This window comes from Vipera ursinii (assembly GCF_947247035.1).
Source record: "Vipera ursinii genome assembly, chromosome: 2".
Taxonomy (NCBI): domain Eukaryota; kingdom Metazoa; phylum Chordata; class Lepidosauria; order Squamata; family Viperidae; genus Vipera; species Vipera ursinii.
The window spans coordinates 255,182,503-255,209,497 of record NC_139513.1 but is presented as its reverse complement, the minus strand read 5'-3'; the positions used below and the strand labels follow the sequence as shown (position 1 = coordinate 255,209,497).

Sequence of the window (26,995 nt, the reverse complement as noted above, 5' to 3'; positions counted from 1 at the left end):
TAAAATTGAATCAGTCACATGGTAGACTTATTTTACAGCCATTACAACTTACAATGTAATGGACAGGCTCCATTATGATCATAATTCAAGGACTATGTGTAATGCATTGCTAAATTATTTAATTCAATACACACTATCTATCTGTATTTCAAATGTGCTTTCCCAAGTAGTAATTTCTTGCTGTAAGATGAAGTCTGACAATAGTGATGGCCCCAAGCAGTCTCTTCCAAACTCTTGCTCTGCTGTAATAAATCCCCTCTGTCTCTTTGGAAAACCTCTAAGCTATATTTGGTTGCCTTCTTTTCACTGAGACCCACTTACACTTTTCATGAATCAATCCTTCCTTCCTTCCTTCCTTCCTTCCTTCCTTCCTTCCTTCCTTCCTTCCTTCCTTCCTTCCTTCCTTCCTTCTACAGGATACCTTGTTTCTTCAAAACCCAGGTGTGAAACAAACAAAGCAAGGGTGATGGTGGAGAGAATCAAAGTACACTGCTTCTTGTTCCTCTTCCTGGAACATCTTTTATCAAGGAGCCCCAAAGTGAGGCACAAAGTCTAGGCAATTCATGTGTGCCATAAGTGTGATTGTGCTTCTACAGTTTTGTGAAGCTCTACTCTGTCTGCCTTTGGGGGCTATTCATCATCCCGTCTTTTATGGTGAATGAGGAAGCTGCCATTGCTGTTTCAACCCCTCCCAAGACAGCCAGAACATTGATAGTGGTTTCAGTTAACACAAGTAGAAAAACAATCAGAGTCTCCAAAAAAACAATACTCGACAGCCCACTGGCTCTTTCTCCAGATGCCTTTCTTTCCCATCTTCCATCTTCCTCTTTGCAAGGCATGGTGGAGTTAGATCTGGGGAAAAGGGGTGGGTGGGTGTTCCTTGTTTGCTTTCATTCTCATGGTCCTGGCTCAGCTATTTGCCACCTCCCACAAGAACCTCAAACCCTCTTGAAAAGAAAGTTTGGGAACAAGGTTCAGCATGGGTAAGCATGCACCAAGTGTTGGAGATGGGGGCTGGGGATGGCATGAGTAGATCAAGCATAGCTGAAGCCTTGTCAGACCTTGGTTCTTCTCTTCCTGGACAAGTGCGTATGTGTGCGAGCCTCAAAAAACCTGAAGATGGGCTGACAGCCTCACAGAGGGTCACAGCCTACAGCTTAAGAAACCCTGATTTAAGTTTTTATTGAGTAACACATTGCTTTTTGAAATGTTTCACTTAATAGATCCTGTCAAGATTCTTGGTTGGTAGCTTTACTTTAACAGAGTATACATCTGAGAGATACTGAACATGGATAATCTAGCACAAATCATTCAGGCCAAAGTGCAGTAAAATATTCAGTTCAAGAAAACAGTTCAAAGCGTGGTATGTGCATATTCAAGATAGTATGGCAGGGTGTTTGACTAATACATAAAATGTTATGAATTGTGAGTTTGATTTCTTCCTTATCATTGTGAATACAATTTTTAAACTAATGTCGCTATAATTCTCTTCTAGATATCATTTCTGGCTTCAGCTTACACAAGTCAGCAGCTCTCTGAAGAAAGTTGCTCTGCTTTGGGTTTAGTTACACACTATCTTTACCTTTGTCAGTTCAGCTGGATGCTTATTCAGGTTGGTACAAATTCTGCTTTTTAGTGCAGAGTTTTGGATCTGATTCCAAAAAGGAACATCCGAGTGTTCAGGCAATGAACAAGGGGCTTCTCAGCAATCCCTAAGTGCTAGGCCTTTTCCTGGATTTATGTGGCTACTGCCCTTTTGCTTTTGGCTAACATTCTTTTAGTATGTATTTATATTTAGAGGGGATATTTTTTCCACAAAAAGAAGCATAAATGTCTCTTCTTCTACTTTTACTTCTCCCTCCTCCCTCCTCCTCCCTATTCTTCTCCTCTTTATATCCTACCTTTGTTTTTAACAACTGAAAATGCCATACATAATGTTCCTCCTTCCTATTTTCACTGCTACAGCAACACTAGGAGAATGACTGGCTCAAAGTCACCCAGCTGGCTTTTATTCCTAAGGGAGAACTGGAGCTAACAGTTTTGTGGTTTTTAGTTCAGCATCTTAACCAATGTGCCTGTATATAGTAATGACACCTACTGTAATCATAGTGTTTATTTCCTATTAACTTGTATTAAATTGTTGCTGCTTCTTTCATTCAAACACATATTTTCCTTAGCACTCATTACTATTGTAAAAATATAGAAGGCTCTTTTCTTTTTAAAGGAGTAACTGACAGGTATGAAGAGTTACCCATGCTAAATCTATTGCACTCTTTGGATCACAATACTAGACACTTCTAGAGAAACACATTCTGCCTTTGGTATCCTCAGTTTCCATATTGTTCTTAAGGAAACTGGCTGAATTTTTCGATCTAACAACCAGAGGTCAACTTGAAGGAAGCTTTACATTAAAATTCCCTGTAGCTAAATGCTATGTGTAGTCCTTTCCAAGATTGTCTGGGATGCTACACGACCTCATCACAACCTATTTTCCTTGTTATCTTCTGGGAGGAGGCTTCGTGGTATCCGAAGCAGAACATCCAGATTCAGTCACAGTTGTTTTCTATATAGCATCAACCTTGTGAATTCTCAAGCTTCCTTTTTCCATTATGTATTCAAAATGGTCAGTGATTACTCTCTCTCTCTCTCTCTCTGTGTGCGTGTGTGTGTGTAGGTATATACCGTGTTTCCCTGAAAATAAGACTGGGTGTTTTGTTTTGTTTTTGCCTCCAAAAGAAGCATCAGGTCTTATTTTGGGGGGATGTCTTACCCACTTCTGGCAACGACAACCCTGCCCAGCAGGTCCACTTCTTCTGCGGCCAAAAGAGCAGCTGCATTCTGCAGCTGCATTCCAGTCTGCATTTTGCAGTCAGGACTTTCTGGAAGGCCTATGCAGACGAGTACTGAGCTATGGATTCAATCCATAGCTCAGTCCTTGGCTGCAGAGGCAAGGCAACAGAGAGCAGGCAACAGAGTCTTATGCCTCATATATATTGTACTCTGTAATGGAGAGGATGCTAGTTACATTCCAGCTTCAATGGTTGGCTACACATCCAGTTGTTCTTCTGAATCTTCTTCATTATGGGATATAATGTATAATTGATCTATCTCAACTTGTGACAGCAGCTTCCTCTTAACTATGTTGAAGTGTTGGGTAACTAGCTGTTTCTCAGTGAGGATGCAGGTCTTCTGTACATTCATGCTTTCCTCATACTTTTCATTTATCCCCTCTCATTAGGTCTGCTGCTGTAGTAATATTCCATCAATTCCAGGTTTTCTTGTCTTATCCATGAATGATATGTTTCAGTCGTCCACTTATCAAATTGTCCTGGTTCCCCAACATTTGATGGGGAACTTTTTTAATCTGAGTGATGTCTAAGTCTGTATGACTCTCCTCATTCATGTCACATATTTTGAGATAGGCAGGTGAAGCGTTGGGAAATCTTTGCCCATGGACCCTACTGGTAAAGTGAGTATCATCCAAGATTTGGCCCCTGGTCTCCCGCATCAAATATGGCATTCTAATCACAATGCTATCCAGCTGTTATCCAGCTTCTCTTTAAAACAGATCTACCAAGAAAGGATGTTTGATTACACTTCAAATAAAGTGTAAGTTATTTCTGATTTACTCCCTAGCATAAATTTCTGCAAGAGTTCATTCTTTTAGCAGCTAGGAAACTGGCTGTACCTTTTTGTGTCCATACAACTAATTGTTATTATTACCCCATAGCAACAGAAAAATATTGCTAAAGTTAGATCTGCTGTTTGTATTTGATCTGTTTAATTCTAGAATACCAAAAGATAAGAGGCGTATAATTATCAAGATTTAAAAAAAATGACATTACATATCAGGAATGTACATACAGGAAATAGCAAACAAACCAAGTTCACAAGGTTTACAAGGTCCAGTTGGGTCACTATTATCATTTATGCAATAAGAGATAAGATGATACGTAACTGTGATTAAACAATTACAGAAAACAAGGGTAAGGACACATAGTACCAGTTCTTAGAAAATTGCGTGGCTAAAAAACCTTGTTCTAAGAGGTAGAATTAATGGGATCATGGTTCTTTGGCTAAATAGAATGACAAAAATAAATACCACGGTTCATCTGTCTATGGCTGAGGCATGGCCCAGTTTTATTACAAGATCATGCAGCAAGATGCATTCTACCTAACACTCTATTCTTTTAATATCACAAAAAGAAATCAACATAGTTATAAAATGAATGCAGGGCACAGAAAGCTCCATAGGCTCATTAAAATGATGAGCTGCTAATAAATACATATGCATGCACACACACATGCACACATGCACACACACACACACACAGAGTTATTTAAAATGTCTACTACATCATTTTTCCCTGATTGTATTAAGAAAATGTGTAGCCATTAATTTCCTCCTTTGACCTTTTGAAATGTTTGCCAAGGTACATTTAAACAATTGCCTATTTATCACTAAATGTTGAATTCTCAGGAGTCATGTGCTCAATAAATTTTTAGATCATTTTTAAGTTAAAGGTATTGGGAATAAATTCAATGCAACTTAATGCTTCCTGCTTGCAAATGGTTCATTTAGGAGAGGAGATTTGGGCTTCAAAAGTTTTGGGGTTACTTTACCACCAGCAGTTTCTTTTTAAATCTTTTTAAAATTATTATTTTTATAATGTAATGTCTAGCAGAAGACCTATTTTTAGCTGGCAAGTATTGGCATTGTTTCATTTTCTCCAAATGCTCTATACCAGGGGTGTCAAACTGCCGGCCCACAGGCTGGTTTCATTATGTGGAGGCCGCACCCACCCCAGCTCCAAAAAAAGTCAGGTGATGCAGCGAGTTTGACACCCGTGCTGTATACAAATAGGTTTAATGATATGGGCATTAATGTAATCAGCAGCTCTATGCATGATTCAGAATAGACCTTACATATTCCAGTCTGACAAATGCAGATAGTCTGTTTTGCACGTTATGCAAATTAATTGCTAATTCTGCCATTCAGGTGAGTGGGATAAAAATTAAACAAAACGTTTCTGTTTATCTGATCAAAATTACTGTTGCTCTTTTTTCACTATGTGTTGCACATGCATAAAACTGTCATCCAGAGCATGCAACCCAGCACAAGTATCTTCAGCAGATGGCTATCAAGCCTCTGTTTGAAGGACTGCAATGAGTGGGGGTCCAACCTCTCATTATAGAGTGATGCCATTGGTTTCATGAACATTTTTTTCTTATTGATCCATTTCTCTTAATGTTCATTCAGAATGAAACGATATATGTTTATTTTTATTTATGACATTCATACCTTTCTGTTTCTCTGAGAACCCAAGGCAATTTATAAGAGGGAAGCAGAGGTTTCTCTCTTCATTTTATATCTTTTCTACAGTTCTGTGAGGATATATTGAAAGAGGCACCTGAAACCCAATCCTGGGTTCTACTCTAATATTTTTATCTGTTGTACATACTGCCTTTTGGTTTAAACTATAGGAACCACTGCTTTTATACAGTAGAGGCAGACCCAAGGATATTTATATTTGATACCAACCTTTAAAGATCATAAAAATTACAACTTTTGTCCATGGAATAAATTATAGTGCTTTACATGAACTCTTTTTCTTAAATCTAGAATAGACTGGTTGCAAATATAGTTTGCTACTCTTTGGTCCATGTTTTTTTTAATAATAAAAACATCAGTAACTGAGCTTAAATATGCTTGGCATAAGCATATCTCCATCATAAAAATAATAATTAAAAAAAATTAAAAAAATTTAAAAAACAAGGAAAAAATTCAAAGGACAGATTTGATGAACCACAAGGTTATTTTCTGCTGTTAGTTTTCTATGTTTCTAATTGGGCTGGATGTTGCCATAAGTATATTTCTAAAAAGTTGTTTTTACAGAACTATTAGTGAAAAACTATTAAGCATATTGATTTAATGTTCCCTTTTATTTCATAGGCTGTTAATTTTTGGTATATCCTGGTGATGAACGATGAACACACAGAACGGCGTCATCTAATTTTTTTTCTTTTGGGTTGGGGTCTTCCAGCCCTTATTGTTATACTCTTACTAATTATCCTGCGAGGAATCTATCATCATAACTTACCACAGATTTATGGCCTGATTCACAATGACCTGTAAGTATACATATTTGTTTATTTATTAAATTTATATGCCGCCTATCTCACCTAGAGGTGACATACATAATACATAATACATGTATAGTTAAACTACAAATCCCCTCACCTTACATAACTAAACTAGTTTGGAGAAAACCAAATTTAACAGTCATACTCTTTTTCCTTTCCTGTAATTGACATGAGAGGAGTGGATTACGTGACATTCTGCTCATCTAATTTAATAAAGCAGAGGAGAAATAATGACAATGTGAATAACATTGAATGACAGGAGTCATTTATAAATGAATCTTCTTCATAACTATAGACATTTGTAGAATTCTAAGGCCTACTCAAATGCAATTTAAAAATCATGACAAATGGCCACTGTCAGAAAATCCTTCATATCCATATAGAAAAAATGAAGTGTTATAAATAGGGATGTGGCTGTACTTCTAATACAAAACAGAAAATATTTGGAGGAAGTAGGGGTATTCCATTACCAATTGGTTCCAAGCTGCATCTTTTTTCTGTATGGTCCCATAAAAATGTTCATTTCAGTAAAAAAAGGTATTGATTAAATGTGGCAAGGTGCTTTGGACTTCTAGTAGGTATACTGTTGGCACTGTTTAAATTAACAAGTTAAACTATAATAATAATAATAATAATTTGCAGCTTTCTGGCATTGCTTAACAAAAATATCACTGGGCAATCAGAACTATTATAAACATTCATGAAGAATTAAAGACAAAATTAACTAATGCTCACACTGTCATATCATTTTCTCTTAAAAATTATTGAATATTTATATGTATTCAAAGTGTCTTAGATACTTAGAAATGCAATTTTTTTGCCTGTTATTATTTGTCAAAATTGTAAGACACTACTATTGCATTTCATGGTATAGTATTTTAAAGCAATGCATTTTTTGATTTTGCACATCCCCTATCATGGTAGAGTTTCTGGTCAAAGAAGCAAAACATACACCAAAATCATGTACACAGGTTGAGAAACAATGATGTATACCAAAAGTGGATCATTGAACATGCAATGTATTGTGAGGTTGATTTATGTTAAAATCAACATGTGCTTAATATGTATTTATTTTTGGACACCCTGACTTAGATTATTTATTCTGCAAACTGCTAAGAGCTTTTTTTCCTGAAAGGCACAGCAGGTAGACATCACTGTTTGTAGTCTCTGTGCCCTTATTGATGGGATTCCACCTGCCCTGACTGATATTTTGTAATTGAGCTCGAACAGGGTGAGTCCCACCCTTCCTTTTATATAGATAACAAGAGCCTGTCAAAATCACCAGGTTTCTTCATGTTACTCAGGTGGTTTCTGTAAAAACAATTCTCTTGAAAAAAATTTAACCTATTTTTTTCTTCCAAAGAGAAAAGGAGAAAAAATGTATATAGCTGTGTGGTGATAGTAGTTTCTTACTAGCATTCTTCTTTTCCTCTTCCTGTATTCCAATGGCCCTGAGGCCTATGATTAATCTCACAAACCAACATGCTATATTTTTTCTTGTTTCAGCAAATACCACTTTGTTGATTCCTGCATACGTTGTCAGAACTGTTAAATCAGAAACCAGCATTCTCACATACAGTACATATCTTCCTTTGAGTACAGTCTTTGAAAGCAACCAGGATAGAATTGATTCTTCCTTCTACAAGTGTTTTGTGTGGCCCAGTACTCTTATCAGAGTGTCAGACTGGTGGCCTAGAATTATAAAATATTGAGAAAAATAATGTGAATTCCCACATGATCTGTTTTTCTCTGGTCTGTGTGTCAATACTAGAAGTGCCTACTAATATCTGGCAAACCTTCTACAGACTAATTGGCAATCCCTCTACCAGCTTCATTTCATAAGAAGCCAAGTTCTAAATGACTTGAAGCAATCTGCTAAGTACATGATCCAATCCCAAAATTATCTTTAGACCCCAAGAACCACACCTCTTACAGTTTCGTCTACATTATCTCTCCTTTCATTATGTTTCATTCTTTATTGTGCTCATTAATTAGTGGTCATCCTCTTCTTTGTCCATCAGAAAATGTTTAGCCAAATGACAGCAGCTACACTAGATAAATAAGATATCTTAAAATCCATAAACTATGATCCTTAATGGTTCCCTTGGCTCTTATCAACACAAACAGTTGCTGGTTACATTTATTGATATAAGTTTTTTCTGTATTAGAATTCTGGATATTTTTTTTCATTTGAATTAGCAGATTAAAGTAACCATAGCACAAATTGAGCAAAATTCCTGAAAACTTTATGGCAGTTTCTTGGCATGTTAATATTATTATTGTTGTTGTTGCTCTTGGTCACATTGTCAGTTGATATTGGATTTGGAGTTTTATCCATCTATCAAGTCCTTCCCAAGATAAGCAGTCATGGTTGTTTGATGGTGTTAATGTCATTGTTGCAGGATGTAAGCTGTTCCAACTAAAACTGCCTTATACAATTGACTGGTGTGATTTTGTCAATGCTGATGGGGTTCAAGTAGTGCTCTAGTTGTTTGGGGATTATTGTTGGAGCCCATTATTGTTGGTACTATCTTTGCTTTCTTTTGCCACAGTTGTTCTAGTTACAGGTCTTTTTCTCTGACTCTTTCAGTTCTGTTCTACTGTCTTTGAATTTTGCAGTATTCACATCCAAGAGTTTTTGTCTTTTTTTAAATCAACAATTGTTAAACTTGGGGTGTTGTGTGGCAGATGTTTTATATTTGAATTCTAAAGTCCCACAGCGGTTTGGTCTTTTTCATTTTCTAACATAACTTTTTTTTAGTCCCACCAGTTCTTGCTTACAGGCAACTGGTATTTCTTGCAGATCTTCCAATGCATCATTGTTGCTACTTTGTCATGCTGTTGTTTGTAGTCAGACTGTGCAGCCTTCTTCAAGTACTGTTACTTTAGCTTCTTTGCAGAGGTAAGATTTGCTGTCTGTTGTTGCCTTCTCAGGTCTGCCTTCATATGTATTTGTTCTTAAGTCTAGGTCTTGTGCAGCCAGAAATAGCCTTTATCATTTTCTTCAACTTTCCTGCTCTTAGCTTTTCCCTGATGTTCTTTTTATCTGTTTTGCTGGCTAGATTTTTAACATACCAGCCATGTGATAATTTGTTTTGCCTTGTCTCTTTTCTATTCTTCATTTGGTCTTTCTTACAGGCCAGTTTAATCCATTTGATATTCAGCCTGCCTTTGTGGTGTATTAGATTCAGTGTATCTTATTCTCTGTCCTTCAGATATTTTTCTGCTGCTCTATTTCCTTCTTCAGTTGTCTGGTGTACTTACAACATTCCACTCCTACCTAGGCTCCTAGGTAATTGGAGTCTGTCAAGATTGCTGTGTAGATGAAAGGCACGATTCATTGTCATTATATTTCTGGTCCTCTTATCCAGGATTTCTTGTTCTGTTTGAGTCCAGTCCACTATTCTAGTTGTATATCAACTGGAATTGCCTAGGAATTAATCGACTTGATTGTATTTTCTTCACTGAGTTTGGATTTTAAAATCTTCTTCCATGGGGCATCTTAATTCCTTCAGTTTCATTACTTCTCCTGTTGATGGTAAGGGTAGCACATTTGTCCAGTCCAAACTCTATTGCAATGTTTGGCTGCATATTAGAGTGTTGACAAGCTATTTTATTTCAGATGGGTTTTTTTTTTACAACTTTGGATTGTCTATCTAAAGGAGGCAGAATACCCTGACATATGTTTTTGTTGTTTGTTAGCCAAGGGCTGACTTCCGGTTGTTTAGTATTATTGACAGAGGAATCAATGACAAACAGTGCTGAGAGTGAGTCTCCTTGAAAATTCCTCTCTTGATATTAACCTCTCCCAGTCTATCATCATTGACCAGCAACCATGTCTTCCATTGCGCCATTGATCTTTGCACAAAGTTTCTGATGTGTCAACTGACTCCTATTATTTCTGGGCAGTCCAATCATGTGGCAAGGAGTTAAATGCCTTCTAGTAATCAAGCTGTAGTAAAGTTGGGCTTCCTTCTCTTGCAATTTGCCAAAATCATCTTATTAATTAAGAGCTGATCATTTGTTTCTTTGTTGTTTGGGCAGTTTTCTTTCTGCATAGGTGGAAAGATTTGTTTTCAGTTAGATGCTGTTGGACTGCATCAGTTACCACACCAGTTAGCAATCTCATCTTCTAGGATATTTTGATGTTTTCCCAGTCATATTTGTAGTTCTGTATTTATATATTTTGTTATAATTCTGTAATTATGCTTAAATAGTACATTTCATACAAAGGAAAAAATCATTTTACAGGAAAAAAAATCCAATACAAACAAAAACATAGAGTGTCTATTTAAACCCCCATGGGTGCCTGAACATGGTGACAACCACCATGACTAAAGCCTGGAATGATGTGGCTCCAAATTCTGATTCACTAAAAGTATTCCTAGTGATAGAACTAACAGAAGTTGCACTTGTTGCATTTCCCTTGTTTATTAAATGAAAGTAGTGCTGTGTTTGTCTTAGCCATAAGACTTCAGTGAATAATCGTGTATGTTATTTCATGAGTTTCTGTACCTTTTAAAATATTTTTAATTGAAACAAAAACAAAATTTTCTTAGTGATAATAAACATTATTTGATAGTTTTGTTTTGTTTGGTAATTTGCTAATTGAAGCTTGTCCTTCCCAGTTTAGATTTGCATTTAAGGAAGGTGGGAGGCTTAAATTGATGGTGCAGATTTGGAACTGCAAAGCCTTATCATAAAGCAGATCTATAGCTCAGTCATGCAAACAAAGAATACAACCCTGCAAACTTCAAGTTTTATGAAAAATAAATTATCCACATGTTACTATTTTAAAGACAGGTTGTATGTAGATGCTTTCGGAATCAATAGAAATTATATTTTGTAACTGAGAGGATTAGGTTGAGCAGGCAGGGAACCTTGTTTGTCCCGAACTAAGCATGTATATTTAAGTTAAAATACTACTTCAGAATAGCTGCCCAGTATTGCTAACATATAGTACCAGTAATTATGTTCTTCCTATCCTATCCTATCCTATCCTATCCTATCCTATCCTATCCTATCCTATCCTATCCTATCCTATCCTAATGAAAGGCAAAGGAAAAAGAAATTTTACATTGGAATAAAAAAAACCCAACTAAAATGGAATAAAACATAAATAAAAACATTGTGGGAAAACTTTCTTGTAAGAGAGTCTCTGATTCCCTTTTGTTTATTTCCACAACAAATACATATATGTGTTTGTGTGTATGTATGTATATTACTTTAAACATTATGGGTATTAACTATCTAAATCCTTTCAACTATTATTGATATTAGTTTATAATATTCTTCCTAAAAACAGTATTTCAATTGTCTAAATTCACTCTGCTGCATAATGCATAGTACATATGGGAGCCATTCTTCTTCATATTCTCCAATTTTAGTCTCCTCGTATGATAATGGTGTTCCAAATTTGTTGTTACAGCTGTCAGTATATAATGTAAATTAGTAAATTGTGACATTTTTATATCTGTACTATGGCTTTCTCACCTATGTATATGTTTTCATGAGGACAATATTATGTTCTGGGTTTCCTATTTTTTATAGCACATTTTGCTGCTTGATTTAAATGCCATAATTGAAAGCTTTTCTGTAAACAGTGAAGTACATATTGACTTATTTTTACTCCAGCAATAATGTATTGTGTTCCATCCCATGCAGTTTCTAATCTGTGTTGGATGATCCTAAACATTTTGCTAGTTGTGAAATTACAAATATGGTTTGTATAGTCTGTTAAGTCTCCTTTTTTGGCATTGGAATGTAGACTGACATCTTCCAATCTGGTGGCCACTGTGTTGTTAGCATAGCTTTATTACAATCTTTACTGATTTCTCTTCAGTCGCCTGCCAAATTTTAGGGAGTATTCCATTAGTTTCCATAGGCTTTCAGTTTAAAGACTGGCGTGCTGATCTAAGTTCATCTTCTATACTCGTGATTTAACTTTTTAAAAAAAGAAAAAAGCCTGTTCTAAAGTGGAGCCTAAATTCAGATAATTAATTGCCCTTTTTGTCTTGATAAATATTTATAAAAGTAATTTGCATGGCTGTTTTTACTTGCTTCCTAAGTCTGAAGCAAAATTGTCATGGATGAATAGATGGATGGATGGGTAGACAGACAGAACGATAGATTGGTATAAGAATCAGAGCTCTTACATATAATTGAATTTTTCATTGCAGTAAAAAAGGATATGTATTGTTTCATAGAAACTGACAATTAAAATCAAATGATTTTATGGGCAGTCATGCTGGTCTCAATTTTTTTTAATAAATAAATCGTTGCATTGTACTATTCAGACCAACGCTCTTCAGCAATTGATATGGTACATCTGTTTGTTTTGATTCATAAAGCTGCTGGCACTCAGAACAGAAAATCTTTTAAAGAAAATCCCCTGTTTGTGCTAGACTAGCATTTAAAGGCTTTCCCAGGATTTGCAAACACATTTCAGAGAAGAGAAACAAAAACAACAATCTGTAAACAATAACCAAGGGAAATCCAGATAATCTGGTGCAATTTGTTTTTTTTTCTTTTTCTTTCATTTAAAAATAGATCTATACAGGAAGATTTATTAAATGAGTTGTATGGCTTCATACACAGTGAATTTTATATTCTAACTATTCAATAAATTATGAAGTGTTATTTCTGAATTTGGAGATAGATTTTTGTTTATAAAAGTATCTGCTGTATGCAGTATCTTCTGTTTCCAAATAGTACAGTTGTATGAAATACTGTATATGTTTATGTTATTCCATTATATTTCAGGACTGAGAAGTGACACAATGTCAGCTTGCTCCAGAGGCTAATAGTGCTAGAATGAGAGGCAGATTTAGCTCCTTCCTTGGCCCATAAAATGTAATGGTAAAGTCTTCAGGTAGTATAATCTGAGATATAAGTGATCACATCAAATTAGGGAAGGATAGGAATGGTAAGTCCAAGAAAGTCCAAGAAGTTCACTATATTTAAATCCAAGAAATTCATTATGCTTGTTTTAAGCATTGCATTTAAACAGCAATTATGGTATATAAGATAATGTTTGTTTCACTTTCAAGCGTCCTGGATTTAATTCCTTTTGCTGACTTGGCACCTGGACAAGTCAATATGCCATCAATTAACCTCAAGATAGAATAGAATCCAGATAGGCATTGGTAGGTAAAAGATCTTTATTTGGGGGTTCAAATTAGTCCCATCGTCAGGAAGAGTAGGGACAACTGTTCCATCTTTGTGACCTCTTCAAGAATTTGAGCATTTATCTTGGAAGGTTGCAAATGTAGAAAGGGCTTCCCAGGATAACAATTTATCTCCAGCTTATGGAGGGTATTAAGGACAGCAGAGAAAGGGACTGATTAAACTTTCTGTACATTGATCAATTATATTGTTCTTGATTTATTTTTATTTTTTTCTGAACCCACATAAACAACATGGAAATACTAAGGAAAAAGAGAATGACAGACAGAACGATAGATTGGTATAAGAATCAGAGCTTTTACATATAATTGAATTTTTCATTGCAGTAAAAAAGGATATGTATTGTTTCATAGAAACTGACAATTAAAATCAAATGATTTTATGGGCAGTCATGCTGGTCTCAATTTTTTTTAATAAATAAATCGTTGCATTGTACTATTCAGACCAACGCTCTTCAGCAATTGATATGGTACATCTGTTTGTTTTGATTCATAAAGCTGCTGGCACTCAGAACAGAAAATCTTTTAAAGAAAATCCCCTGTTTGTGCTAGACTAGCATTTAAAGGGTTTCCCAGGATTTGCAAACACATTTCAGAGAAGAGAAACAAAAACAACAATCTGTAAACAATAACCAAGGGAAATCCAGATAATCTGGTGCAATTTGTTTTTTTATCTCCAGCTTATGGAGGGTATTAAGGACAGCAGAGAAAGGGACTGATTAAACTTTCTGTACATTGATCAATTATATTGTTCTTGATTTATTTTTATTTTTTTTCTGAACCCACATAAACAACATGGAAATACTAAGGAAAAAGAGAATGACCCAGTTAGTGCTGTGCAAACACATCATAGGTGGAAGTTAGGTGATGATGACAGCATAGCATGGGCATTATTGCTTAGTATTCAGCTGCCTAGTAAAAGTTATTTAGGGTAGCCATTGCTTTTGTAAAGAATCACCATGGACCACTTGCATGAGAAACACAGATTTGATGCCAATTGTAGATACAGCTTTTTTTTCCTTTCTTTTCTTTTAACTCCTTTTCTTCCTTATTTCCTTCTTCTGCAGCCCTTTGGATAGAACACTCTGCCCCGTCCTCTGAATATATGCAAACATCTTTGAAAGAGTTCTTGGTTGCCCACTCCTGCTTTAGATATATTTAGAATGCTTACAATTTAGGGTTATGGTTAGAATTCTTTTAACCTTGGAATGAGGAAAAGCAGGGTTTTTTTTTCTGAATTATAGCATCCAGAACTATAGCTCCCTCACTATTCGCCATCCTAGCTGTGGAGGATACCCCAAGTTACTTTCCTCCAGCACAGGAATTTGCCATGCTTACTACAAATTTGGGAAGTATTTGTTCCAGAGTATCCTGTTGATATCAGTTTGAAAAATACTAGTCTAATTAATTACATTTTTCATCTCAACCCTCAGTTAATTAATTTGATCTAGGGAATCTCCCTTCCTCAATATTGTAAACCAAGAGTTCCTGCTATTAAAATGTTACCTAAAATCTGAAGCATCAAGGGAATTTCATATACCGGTATATGTTTTATTAACTAGTTTTGTTCTGTCACGAATGTTCAGGATTTATCTTCAGTCTGCATTAAAATATATTGTTATGTAGGTTTAGTTCAGAGATCTTGACTAACAATACATGATCTTTTACTTTGCTTCTGGGCTTGGAACATGTGCTTGCAAAGCACTGGCTTTATTCCTATAATTTTGGCATAAATGTTGATAAGAAAAATGGGAAACTCCAAGAGGGAATTTTGCTAATTACAGTGAAATGTTTTTATTTTTCTTACTTTCCTAGCAACCTGCCTTATGAGTATTAAATAAAAAAATCAGTACACACACTTCAGCTATAACAAATGTTTTGCTGTTTAACTACTTGGAGGGTTTTTCAGGACAATTTTTATTTTTCCAGGGGAATATCAGATTCCTACTGGTGTCATAGCCAAATGATGTGAAATTTCTAGCTCCATAAATTTGAAGTGTGGGCAGTTACGTACTTCTATTGCCAAGGCAAATACATAAGCTCTGTTCATGCAAAGTGTTGTACACAGAGAATCAGCAATTTTCTGCCATTTACCAGCCATCATTGCTGATACAAAATGTGCAATTAAACAAATATAATATTTCCATCTGAAAGTTGAGTCATGACAACTGGATTTCTTTCCTTTTTTTGGTTTGAAACATTTTGCTGCTTATCCAAGTAGCTTCTTCAATCTGACATAATACTTCATCAACATAATACTTTCATTTATTCACTATTTTCCTTTGAGAACTGGAATATATTAGTCACAGAATTATTTTGTTCAGAAAGTTCAAAGATAAAATGGGAAAGCAATTGTTGATTTATCTGGAAGTAACTATTGGTCATTACACTATTCAATACCTATCCATAACATCAATGTCTAACCTTCACTTGAAGAAAAATAACTGTCAGTAACTGGCTGACCAGCCATACTCAGTTTGTGATCCTTAATGGAACTGCATCTACATGGAGAGAAGTGTATAGTGCGGTGTCCCAGGGGTCTTCAACATCTTTGGGCCCAGAGCTCTTCAACATCATCATCAATGATTTGGATGAGGGGATAGATGGGGAAATCATCAAATTTCCAGATGACACCAAGCTGGCAGGAATAGCCAACACTCCAGAAGAAAGGCTTAAGATACAGAAGGATCTTGACAGACTTGAACATTGGGCACTATCTAACAAAGTGAAATTCAATGGTGAAAAAAGTAAGGTTCTACATTTAGGCAAGACAAACCAAATGCACAGGCATAGTATAGGTGGTACCTTGCTCAATAGTAGTAACTGTGAGAGGGATCTCAGAGTCCTAGTGGACAATCACTTAAATATGAACCAGCAGTGTGCTGCAGCTGCCAAAAAAGCCAACACAGTGCTAGGCTACATTAACAGAGAGATAGACTCAAGATCACATGAAGTGTTAATACTTTACGATGCCTTGGTAAGGCCACACTTGGAATACTGCATCCAGTTTTGGTCACCACAATGTAAAAAAGATGTTGAGACTCTAGAAAGAGTACAGAGAAGAGCAACAAAGATATTAGGAGACTGGAGGCTAAAAAATGTAAGGAACGGTTGCTGGAATTGGGTATGTCTAGTAAGGACAAGGGATGACATGATAGTAGTGTTCCAATAAGAGAGAAGCAACCTAGAACTAAGGAGAAATTTCCTGACAGTTAGAACAATTAATCAGTGGAACAACCTGCCTCCAGAAGCTGTGAATGCTCCAATGGTGGAAATTTTTAAGAAGAGACTGGACAGCCATTTGTCTGAAATGGTATAAGGTTTCCTGCCTGAGCAAGGGGTTGGACTAGATCGGGGCTTTTCAACCTTTTCACTTCAATTTTATACTACAACACAAGAACTCTTTGATGACCCTGAAGCAAAGAAAAGGAAAATGACATAGCAAAGGAAAAAAGCCAGAATAAGATTGAAGAAGAATGGACATATTTAAGAGGCCTGAAATGAAAAATATCTAAATAGACAGGATTGTACTTGGATTATGAGAGACTTTTTTGATGTGCAGATAAAAACACTGGCTAATTAAAAAAAATTAGATGTGTGAATATCAACAGTTAAATTGAAATATTGAGCCGTTTAAATGAAATTGACTAAGATGTATTTATGTTAAGAGTGATATAATGTAATTAATATACTTGGATGTAGTGATAAGAATAAAATTATAAGCATGAGAGAACAGATATAAAGGAGAAGAGAAAGGATGTATTAAATGTTGAAATGGGAAAAATTTTGGTTATTGAATTTACACTATTTATTTATTTATTTATTTATTAGTTTTTATAAACCGCCCTTCTCCCGAGGGACTCGGGGCGGTGTACAGAGGAAGGAAGGTATACAGATCGAACAATAAAAATAATAAGAAACACTAATGAACACAAACTGGGACCCCAATTAACGCTATCATGCCAGGCCAGCCTGCTGAAACAGGAAAGTTTTTAAGTCGCGACGGAAGGTACGGAGGTCAGGGGCCATCCGGATTTCTGTTGGTAAGGTGTTCCAGAGGGCTGGCGCACCCACTGAGAATGCCCTCCCCCTGGGGGCCACCAGCCGACATTCCTTGAGCGGTGGCACCCTGAGGAGGCCCTCTCTGTGGGAGCGCACAGGACGGTGGGGTGCTGACATCGGCAGAAGGTGCTCCCGAAGGTAGTCCGGACCCATGCCATGTAGGGCTTTGTAAGTCATCGTTAGCACCTTGAACTTCACACGGAAGGCAGCCGGAAGCCAGTGCAGCGCACGGAGGAGAGGTGTGATATGGGAGTATCGGGAGGCTCCCAAGAGTGTCCGTGCCGCCGCACTTTGCACCAGTTGAAGCTTCCGAGTGGATCTCAAGGGCAGCCCCATGTAGAGAGCGTTACAATAGTCTAGGCGAGATGTCACAAGGGCATGGGTGACTGTACGTAAGGAATCCAGGTCCAGATAAGGCCGTAGTTGGCGAATTAGTCGAACCCGGGAGAAGGCCCCCTTGGTCACAGCTCCAATGTGGTCTTCCAGGGAGAGCTGCGAGTCTAGGAGGACACCCAGGTTGCGGGCCCTATCAACAGGGGGAAGTAACTTGTCCCCAATGTTAAGCAGTGGGACGTTCTGAATCTCCTGGCTTCCCGGTACGTACAGCCATTCAGTCTTGTCCGGGTTCAGTTGAAGCCTGTTTCTCCCCATCCATTCCCGGACCGCTTTCAGGCAGCGGGACATCATGTCTAGGGCATCACTGATATTGTTTGGAGTTGAGATAAAAAGCTGGGTGTCATCAGCATACTGATGGTACCCTACTCCAAAACTGCGAATGATCTCACCCAGCGGTTTCATGTAGATGTTGAACAGGAGAGGCGAGAGGACCGACCCCTGAGGGACTCCGCAAGCGAGAGGCCTCGGGGTCGACCTCTGTCCCCCTGTCAGCACCGACTGCGAGCGACCCTGGAGAAAGGAGGAGAACCAACGCAGAACCGTGCCTCCCACTCCCAGTCCCCTGAGGCGTCGCAGCAAGATACCATGGTCGATGGTATCGAAAGCCGCCGAGAGGTCTAATAAGACTAGGACAGAGGAATGGCCCCTGTCCCGGGCTCTCCAGAGATCATTCATCAGAGCGACCAATGCCGTCTCCGTGCTGTAGCCCGGCCTGAAACCCGATTGGTACGGGTCTAGATAAACCGCTTCATCCAGGATCTGAGGAAGTTGGTGCGCCACCACGCTCTCAACAACCTTCGCAAGGAAGCGAAGATTGGAGACTGGACGAAAGTTATTCAAAGAGGATGGGTCCAAGGTGGGCTTCTTGAGGAGAGGTCTCACCACCGCCTCCTTCAAGGCGGTGGGGAAGTGACCCTCACTCAGAGAAGCAGAGATGACCGCTAGGAACCAGCCTCGTGTCGCCTCTCGAGCTGCATAGGCCAGCCAGGAAGGGCACGGGTCCAGTAAGCATGTGGAGGAGCTTAACCTTCTCATAATCCTGTCCACTTCCTTAGGAGTTACAGGATCAAATTCTTCCCAGATGACGTCGACAAGACTGTCCATGTCTTGTTCTTCCATCTCAGCCCAGTTGGAGTCCAGACCAGTTCGAATCCGAGCGATTTTATCCAGCAGATATTGACCAAATTCCTCGGCTCGACCCTGCAAGGGTTCCTCCCTCACCTCTTGGTTTAATAGGGAGCGAGTCACCCTGAACAAGGCAGCTGGGCGATTATCTGCGGACGCGATGAGGGTGGAAAAGTAGTTGGATTTTGCCACCCTTATCGCAGCGAGATAAGACCTGGTGAGGATTCTTAGTCGCAATCGGTCGGATTCGGATCGACTGGACCTCCAACGGCTCTCTAGGCCCCGTCTCCGACGCTTCATCTCCCGGAGCTCCTCGGTGAACCATGGGGCTCGCTGGGATCTGCGCCGGGTCAGAGGCCGCAAGGGTACAACTCGGTCCAGAGCCTCCGTGGCTGCCTTTTCCCAGGCTTCCACTAAGGCTTCCGCCGAGCTGTGAGCAGGGGGTGCATGCGAGTCCCTAAGCGCTGCCTGGAACTTATCAGGGTCCATTAGGCGCCTAGGGCGGTACCATCTGACTGGCACCGTGCACCCACGGTGGGGGGTGGCAAGGGGGAAGTCTAGCCGCAGGAGGTGGTGATCGGTCCATGACAGGGGCGTAACAGTTGTGGCACCCCCACCGACATCATCACGCCACCGTCCAGACAAGAACACCAAGTCTGGGTTGTGGCCTCTCTCATGAGTCGGCCCAGAAATTATTTGCAACAGGTCCATGGCCATCATGGAAGCCATGAACTCCCGAGCCAGTTCGGACGATCCTCCCAGGGACGGTAGATTAAAGTCGCCCAAGACCATGAGTCTTGGGAATTCAACCACCAACTCTGAGAGGACATCGAGTAGCTCGGGTAGGGCCGCCGCTGCACGATTAGGTGGTAGGTACGCCAGCAGCAGACCCAGCTGCGCCCCTGGGCCGAATCTCAGTAGGAGAGACTCACACCCGACCATCTGAGGGACGGTGGTCTCTCGCGGGCTAAGGGATTCCCTGATGATAACTGCCACTCCCCCGCCCCTCCCATGAGCCCGGGGCTGGTGCAGTACCTGGAAACCTGGCGGGCAGAGGTCAACCAGAGGAACACCCCCCTCTGGGCCCAGCCAGGTTTCCGTGATGCAGGCCAGGTCCGCATGCTCACTCTCCAATAGGTCACGAATGAGGTGAGCTTTGTTGGCTGCGGACCTTGCATTCAGGTAGACCAGCCTCAGCATGGGAGGGTGCGCACCTTTGCTCCCGGGTCCTCCGGGGGAGAACAGAGGGTCGGAGCGTCTCACCGCCTTTACAGAGCGGAGATGACACTCCCGGTGACGATACGGCCCTCTGTCTGTGCACCTTCTGCCATTCCCCACCATCCTAGGGATGGGACGTTCGTCAGTACGCCACTGGGTGTTATCGGCGACTGGCCCTCATTGTACGCCGTCGCGAACGGCTGTGGGCCTGGCATGCGTTATGGTGGCTGGAAGGTGTGCCTTTCCCGCGCAACCATAGTCTCCTCCCTCCCCCCTCCCTAACCCCACAAAAAACTTAGCTAAGAACTTAATCAGGGGCCTCTTGATGGGAATGTGCTGGAGGCCCCTGACCCTGCCCGGCCATCTCTCAGAGGCCCAGTGGTTGGGCCCGTCATCAAGATTGGATGTGATACAGGCGGGTCGCACCCAGGAGAGTGGGGAACCCCTGAGGGCGTGCAGTGCTATGCTAGAGTATTGAACGGGCATAGTCACAGGTGGTTCCGGGAAGGCTGTCCCCTGGATGGTGAATTTGCAGGAGGGTCGAGCCGGGTAGGTGCGTATCTGGATCGTCGCCCTGCCACTGCCACTTGGCCGGGCGAACCCCCAGAAGCAGGCCACTCCTCATCCTCTCACGATGGGTTGTGTCTCTGCTTCCGGAGGTGGTCCAGAACGTACTCTGGGTGAGGCATACCCCATAGAGCTCTCACCACTATGGGGTAGCAGGTGTATGGCCCAGCCACTCTGCCACCGTGGCTAGCACCCAGGCCCGTTATGTCCTGTGGGGAGAGAATGGGCAAAGATGGGTGAGAATGGGCAGAAGGCAGGATGGAGGGATCCATTAATTGGCGTCAGCTCCGGTGGTTCAGCCGCCCCAAACAGTTCCCTCCCTGATCCTCTGGGCGTTGTTCCCGGCCGCAGTTCCATGGCCCCTATTGGTTGGGGACCGTCCAGAGCGTGGCATCTCAGAGGTACGGGAGTCCCTGGTGTCATGCCCCTGGTGTTGCCGTCTCCGATCAAGATGTTTCGAGGAGGTGGGTCGGGCCGTCGCCTCCATTGTCCAGCGTCTCCTTTGGTGCGCATCTTTCGGAGGCACCGCCGTCCAGGGGCAGCCCACGGTGGTCGAGACGCCGCACCGCTGCTCTTACCGCCGAAGATGCCGCCGCCACCCGGGAGCCGGTCAGGGGCAGAGCAGAGCCTTCGGCCCCTCCTGTATGGCTGCGAGGGCTGCCGTGGTCCAGGGTTGTTGTGGTCCAGGGGCGGGTCTCTCACCTCCGGCGCCGCCGATGCCTCCGCCTCCGCCACCCAGCTGGTCCAGCTGGTCCGCGGCGTCTCCGCTGGTAACCTGGAGACGCCGCCGTCGCCCGGGAGCCGGTGGGGGGGGGCCGGGGCAGAGCAGAGCCTCCGGCCCCTCCTGGATGGCTGCGACGGCTGCCGTGGTCCAGGGGCGGGTCTCTCACCTCCGGCGCCGCCGATGCCTTCGCCTCCGCCACCCAGCTGGTCCAGCTGGTCCGCGGCGTCTCCGCTGATAACCTGGAGACGCCGCCGTCGCCCGGGAGCCGGTGGGGGGGGGCCGGGGCAGAGCAGAGCCTCCGGCTCCTCCTGGATGGCTGCGACGGCTGCCGTGGTCCAGGGGCGGGTCTCTCACCTCCGGCGCCGCCGATGCCTTCGCCTCCGCCACCCAGCTGGTCCAGCTGGTCCGCGGCGTCTCCGCTGATAACCTGGAGACGCCGCCGTCGCCCGGGAGCCTGTGGGGGGGCCGGGGCAGAGCAGAGCCTCCGGCCCCTCCTCGATGGCCAGGGGGGGGCCTGGAGGCGCCCCGCCGCCACCGCCATCGCCGTTGCCAGCCTCCCTGGATCCACGACCAGCCTGGGGGCTTGAAAAAAAATCGTTGCCGCAGCCGCTGCCATCCTTCCCGCCGGGGCCTCCGCCGCACAGCTGATCGGCGGAGGCGCCGCCCTTGCTCAGCAGTTGACAGCGGCAGAGGCAGGGCGGAGGGTGCTGGCTCCGTTATAACGGTCGCCAGCGGCCCAGGCGGCGGGGCAGGGGTGTCCTGGCACCCCTGCAGTTGTTCCGGGAGGCAGCGGGCAGCATAGTTACCCAGCTGTTTTGCCCGAAATTCTTGCCCCACCCCAGGGGTCCATTGACGTCCCTGGGGGGCTCCTGGGGGGACGCCTTACTGTTGGGGGCTACGGAGCTCTCCCCAGCGCGTCCGCCATCTTCGGAGCCGGCAAAAAAAATTTCCACTATGTGGAAATTATAATGGAAACAAGAATATTATATTGTATTATTAACCTCTTGATATGGGAATGAGATAGATAGGATGTGTATCTAGATTACTAGGCATTGGAGAGAACTGCGATAAAGGGAAGTGGGGTCACTTAGAAATATGAAAATGAGAAACTTCAAACGTTTAACTTTAATAATAATGCAAAATTAAAGGTGGGAAAATTTATAAGGTGATTGATGCCTTAAAGATGAAATGTTAAAATAAATAAAATATATAAAAATATTAACAAATGCAAGGAAACCACTAAATAACTGATAGATAAAATAAGAAGTATGTTAATTTAGATAAGAGACAATATGTATTAAAAGAAAAAAGAGAGGAAATATTGGCTACAACAAATTGAAGATCTGTAATAACATGTACCTGTATGAAATGGAACTATTGTAACCCAGACACCACATTGCTTTTCAAAGATACAATTGTAATATTGGAAAATCAATAAAAAATTTTTTTACAAAAAAATAAACTTCACACTTGTCCACATTTTATTTCTGTGTGCTGCAGAGATACGATAATACAAATTCTTGTAGATGAAAGTTTGGGTTCCATAGATGACTACTAAACTTGATCTTCCAGGTGCAACAGGGTTTCCTTCCTTATTTCTAAAATGTTTCATATTCAAACATATAATCAGTATATATTTTTCATGTGTGCAAAGTAATAGTTCTTGAGAGTTATATACAGTATATACAGTGAAGTATATACATTGAGACTTAACATTAGTAGAGAAAAATAGAAGATTAACTTAGGTCACTTTCATAAGAGAGCTCATTATCATCTATTATAAAAAAATAATTCTGATAAGTGATGTGAATCCTATGGTGACCCCTGAACTTTGCATTGGCTAAAAAAAACCTGGCTTTTCCAATTCTGGAGGCAGGTTTCTTCAGAACGGCTGCCTGCCTTTGGAATATACTGCTTATTTTTCCGAAAGCTGTAAAACTGTGGCTATGTGGGGGAAAATTGAGTACAGAAGAACTAATGAGCTCACTACTGGTTTCAACCCTGCTTTGTCTTAATTTTCTTAATTTTTTGTGTTAGCTTAATTTTGTTATAATCTGCTATTTTCTAATTTACATTTAATGTTCTTTTAAGCTATTATTAGTTATGCTGTTAACTGTTATCCAACCAACTTGCTCAAATGGGCAGGATACAAATCCCATAACTAAATAAAGATTCAGAGCACTACATGTTTCCCTCCCTCCCACAGGGCCTGCCCAGCCATAGCATATAACTCTCTGTCAAGAGAGCTCAGTCCCTTCTATGCAATAGGTGGATATACCAAAGTGGATGATTTATACATTTAATTAGTAGAATAATTTGTTTGTATTTGCTTTATCTCATATTCTTGCATTCTGAAAATAGTAAGGTTGGCAGATGCACACTGCATTTTTGTAATAGTAATTTATACTATAAATCAACTTTCTTCAAAATAAATCAGTTCAGAAATTATTTATTTATTATTTATTTATTAGTTGAATTTATATACCGCCCTATTCCCGAAGGACTCAGGGCGGTTCACAGGGCAGTTAAAACAGTACAAAAAGAGAATAAAAGGAAATTAAATTAGTACAAGCCCACAATTAATAATAACAGTAAAAATTTAAAATTAATTTAATTTAATTTAATTTGATTTAATTAATATAATTTAAAATTTAAAATCCCTCAGTCCAAGCCAGACAATTCAAACAACCAGGTTTTTAAGTCCCAGCGAAACGAGCGAAGGTCAGGGGCAGTCCGAAGCTCCATCGGCAGTTCGTTCCAATGGGCGGGCGCACTCACAGAGTGAGTGAAAGGACAAAAGACAGAAACCTTCACAATGGTTTATCTAACAGTGCAGAACTAGACTTCTAGGTATACTCATTGGAAATAGTAAAGATGATACTGGTAATGATATTTATTTTTAAAGTCTGTTTATCAATATTCAATCTAATCTTCCAAGAAGACAAAATCTGGTGATTGTGTATTTCCATAATAGTGTGGATAGATAGAAATTAATTGTAAAGAAGAAACATCTTGATAGAATTTTTGAATGGATACGTTTGCTCTTACAGAGTTCCAACCACAAATAATCCCCAAGTCACAACTTTTCACTTAGCGATAATTCAGAATGACAATGCTACTGAAAAAACAATTGACTTGCCACTGGTTCTTGCACTTATGACAGTTGCAGCATCTCCATGGTCACATGATCAAAATTAAGGTGCTTGGCAACTGTTATGTATTTACGATGATTGCAGCATCCCAGAGTCAGATGATAGCCATTTGCAACCTTCCCAAGTCACCTAATCACTGCATGATACATTTAACAACTGCAGTGATTCACTTAACAACCATGGCCAAAAAGGTCCTAAAATTGGACAAAACTCATTTAAAAATTGTTTTGTTTAGCAGCAGAAATTCTGTCCCAACTGTGGCCCAAATGTGCTTTTCAAACATCTATGGAGATTCTCAATCATAATGGTTGTACCACTGGTGCTTTTCAAAAACCAACTTCCTTGGTTTTTTTCTTTGAAAACATTTTGCTTGTCATCCAGGAAGCTTCTTCAGTTCTCTTCTCAGAATTGAAGAAGCTTCTTGGATAAGAAGGGAAATGTTTTCAAGGAAAAAAAACAAGAAAGTCCAGTTGCCTTTTGAGAAGCACCTGTGGGACAACCATGATGATTGAGAATCTCCATAGACATTTGTCCCAATTATAGTCATAAGTCAAGGACTACCTATAAGAAAGCTTTTACTGATCATACAATATTGCTTATAATTAGCAATATTAACCAATATTGACCAATGAGGAGATATTCCTGAACATTTTGTTGAGATACAATACTTTTATTATCTAATGAATGTACAAAAGGGCAACAGTGGGGTTGTTAGAAAATGCTAATGGTTTATTTTTCTTTCTGATTTGAAACAGTGAGCATGAAACAATTGGCTATTGAAGTTGGTAAGGAGTCAGAGGTTTATAGATTTATGCTTAGGTTAAAAAAAAATCCTGTGCTTCAATTCAGTGCAAAAGTTCTTTAAATACAATTAGGTTTTGTGAACCAAACAATGTTGCTATTGGTATTATATATTTTAACTATATAAATAAGTATTCTGGTGAAGTAATTGAACAGTACATTTTTCTAGAAGTTAAAATATTCCTGGACTAAGTCAATTCTCATTTATTCACATCTAAAGAACCCACCATAATTGGGTTTACAGGAGGCAAGTATTAATAGATTTCCACTTTGGTTTCTGAATCGGTGAGGTCTAGCCCTATTCACTTCTCCAACTGAAAAAAGAAAAATAGATGGAGGAAAGTTATTGCAAAAAGAAACCAACAGTTGTTTTATTTAGAATAAAACCTTTTATTATATGCCAATCATTTTTGGTTTTATATATGTTTTAAAGAAATTCTGAATGTGGTAACCGATGATAAATTTAAAAAATGCATTTTTTTAATAGTGCTATTAAGTTTGGCATTAGATAAATGTACAAATAGGAGGGTTTTTTGAATGAGTTTAGTTTTTTTTTCTATTGGGAAAACTGCATGTATAAAAACTTTTATTATACTTTAAAAAAGTTAATCCCGTTTTGACAATTACTGTCTCTTATAAATTCAAGATATATGAAATAATTAAAGACCATTTGAATTTTCTTTTAACGCTTGAAAATCATATGGTTAAACACCATGTGTGGTGACTTCTACACTCCAAACAAAGTTCCTATAATATTTGAAAATGACTCTGTTTTCTTTTTTCATTTCAGATGCTTCATTCCAAATATTTACGGAGCCCTTTTTACTGCTGCACTGGTACCACTAGTATGCCTGGTGGTAGTATTTGTGGTGTTCATTCATGTTTATCAAGTGACACCCCAGTGGAAAGCTTATGATGATGTATTTAGAGGAAGAACCAATGCAGCAGGTATGAAATATGAAATATGTGATGAAGCCAGCAAAACATATTTCTCTAAATTCTAGGCCTTCTAACTATATTGCTTTTTTATACTTGCAATAACTCTGTGTTGTCAGGTAAAAATGTAACTAATGTAATATTTTGGCCTGGATATGTAGCAATACAAAAAGCTTTATCAGTTGAATTTTCTACAGAAAAGTTTTCTGCTTATTTCCATTGTAAAACATATATCTATTGATGGGTCTCAATTTAGTTCTATTTTGAACCACCAATTAAAATTAACAAGAGCTAAGGTAGAACAGAATAAAAGAGTTGGAAGTGACCTTATAGGCAGTGCTTTTTTTGTAAAAGAGAAAGGTGCCGGAACTCACACGTTATACAACCCGCCTTGCCTACCCTACAAGGTTCCATCCAAAAAAGGTGCTGGAACTCCGTTCTGAGCGTTCTATGAGAAAAAAAGCCCTGCTTATAGGTCATTTAGTCTAACTTCCTGCTATACCGTTTCTGACTGATGGCTATCCAATCTCTTCTTGAAAGCTTCCAGGGATGAAGCACCCACATAATCTGAACACAAACTGTTCCACTAATTGATTGTAAAGACTAACTTCTAAATTGATTGATTTTGAGGAAACTATTGTTAAAGGAGAACTTAGAACACATTAAGTAGATTTCTGTCTCCTTAT

At 40.0% G+C, this 26,995-nt stretch overlaps 1 protein-coding gene across 1 annotated transcript in view; it reads left to right on the top strand.

Moving 5' to 3' along the window:
- The window catches only part of ADGRV1 (adhesion G protein-coupled receptor V1), a gene marked incomplete at its 5' end in the record, with an annotated part of 249,459 nt that overhangs the window by 177,004 nt on the left and 45,460 nt on the right, over window positions 1–26,995 (top strand). Inside the window, 3 exons of the mRNA XM_083351665.1 lie at window positions 1,496–1,612; window positions 5,954–6,132; window positions 26,164–26,321. Of these exons, the coding sequence (XP_083207791.1) occupies window positions 1,496–1,612; window positions 5,954–6,132; window positions 26,164–26,321 (454 nt within the window). The remainder of the gene's footprint in view (window positions 1–1,495; window positions 1,613–5,953; window positions 6,133–26,163; window positions 26,322–26,995) is intronic.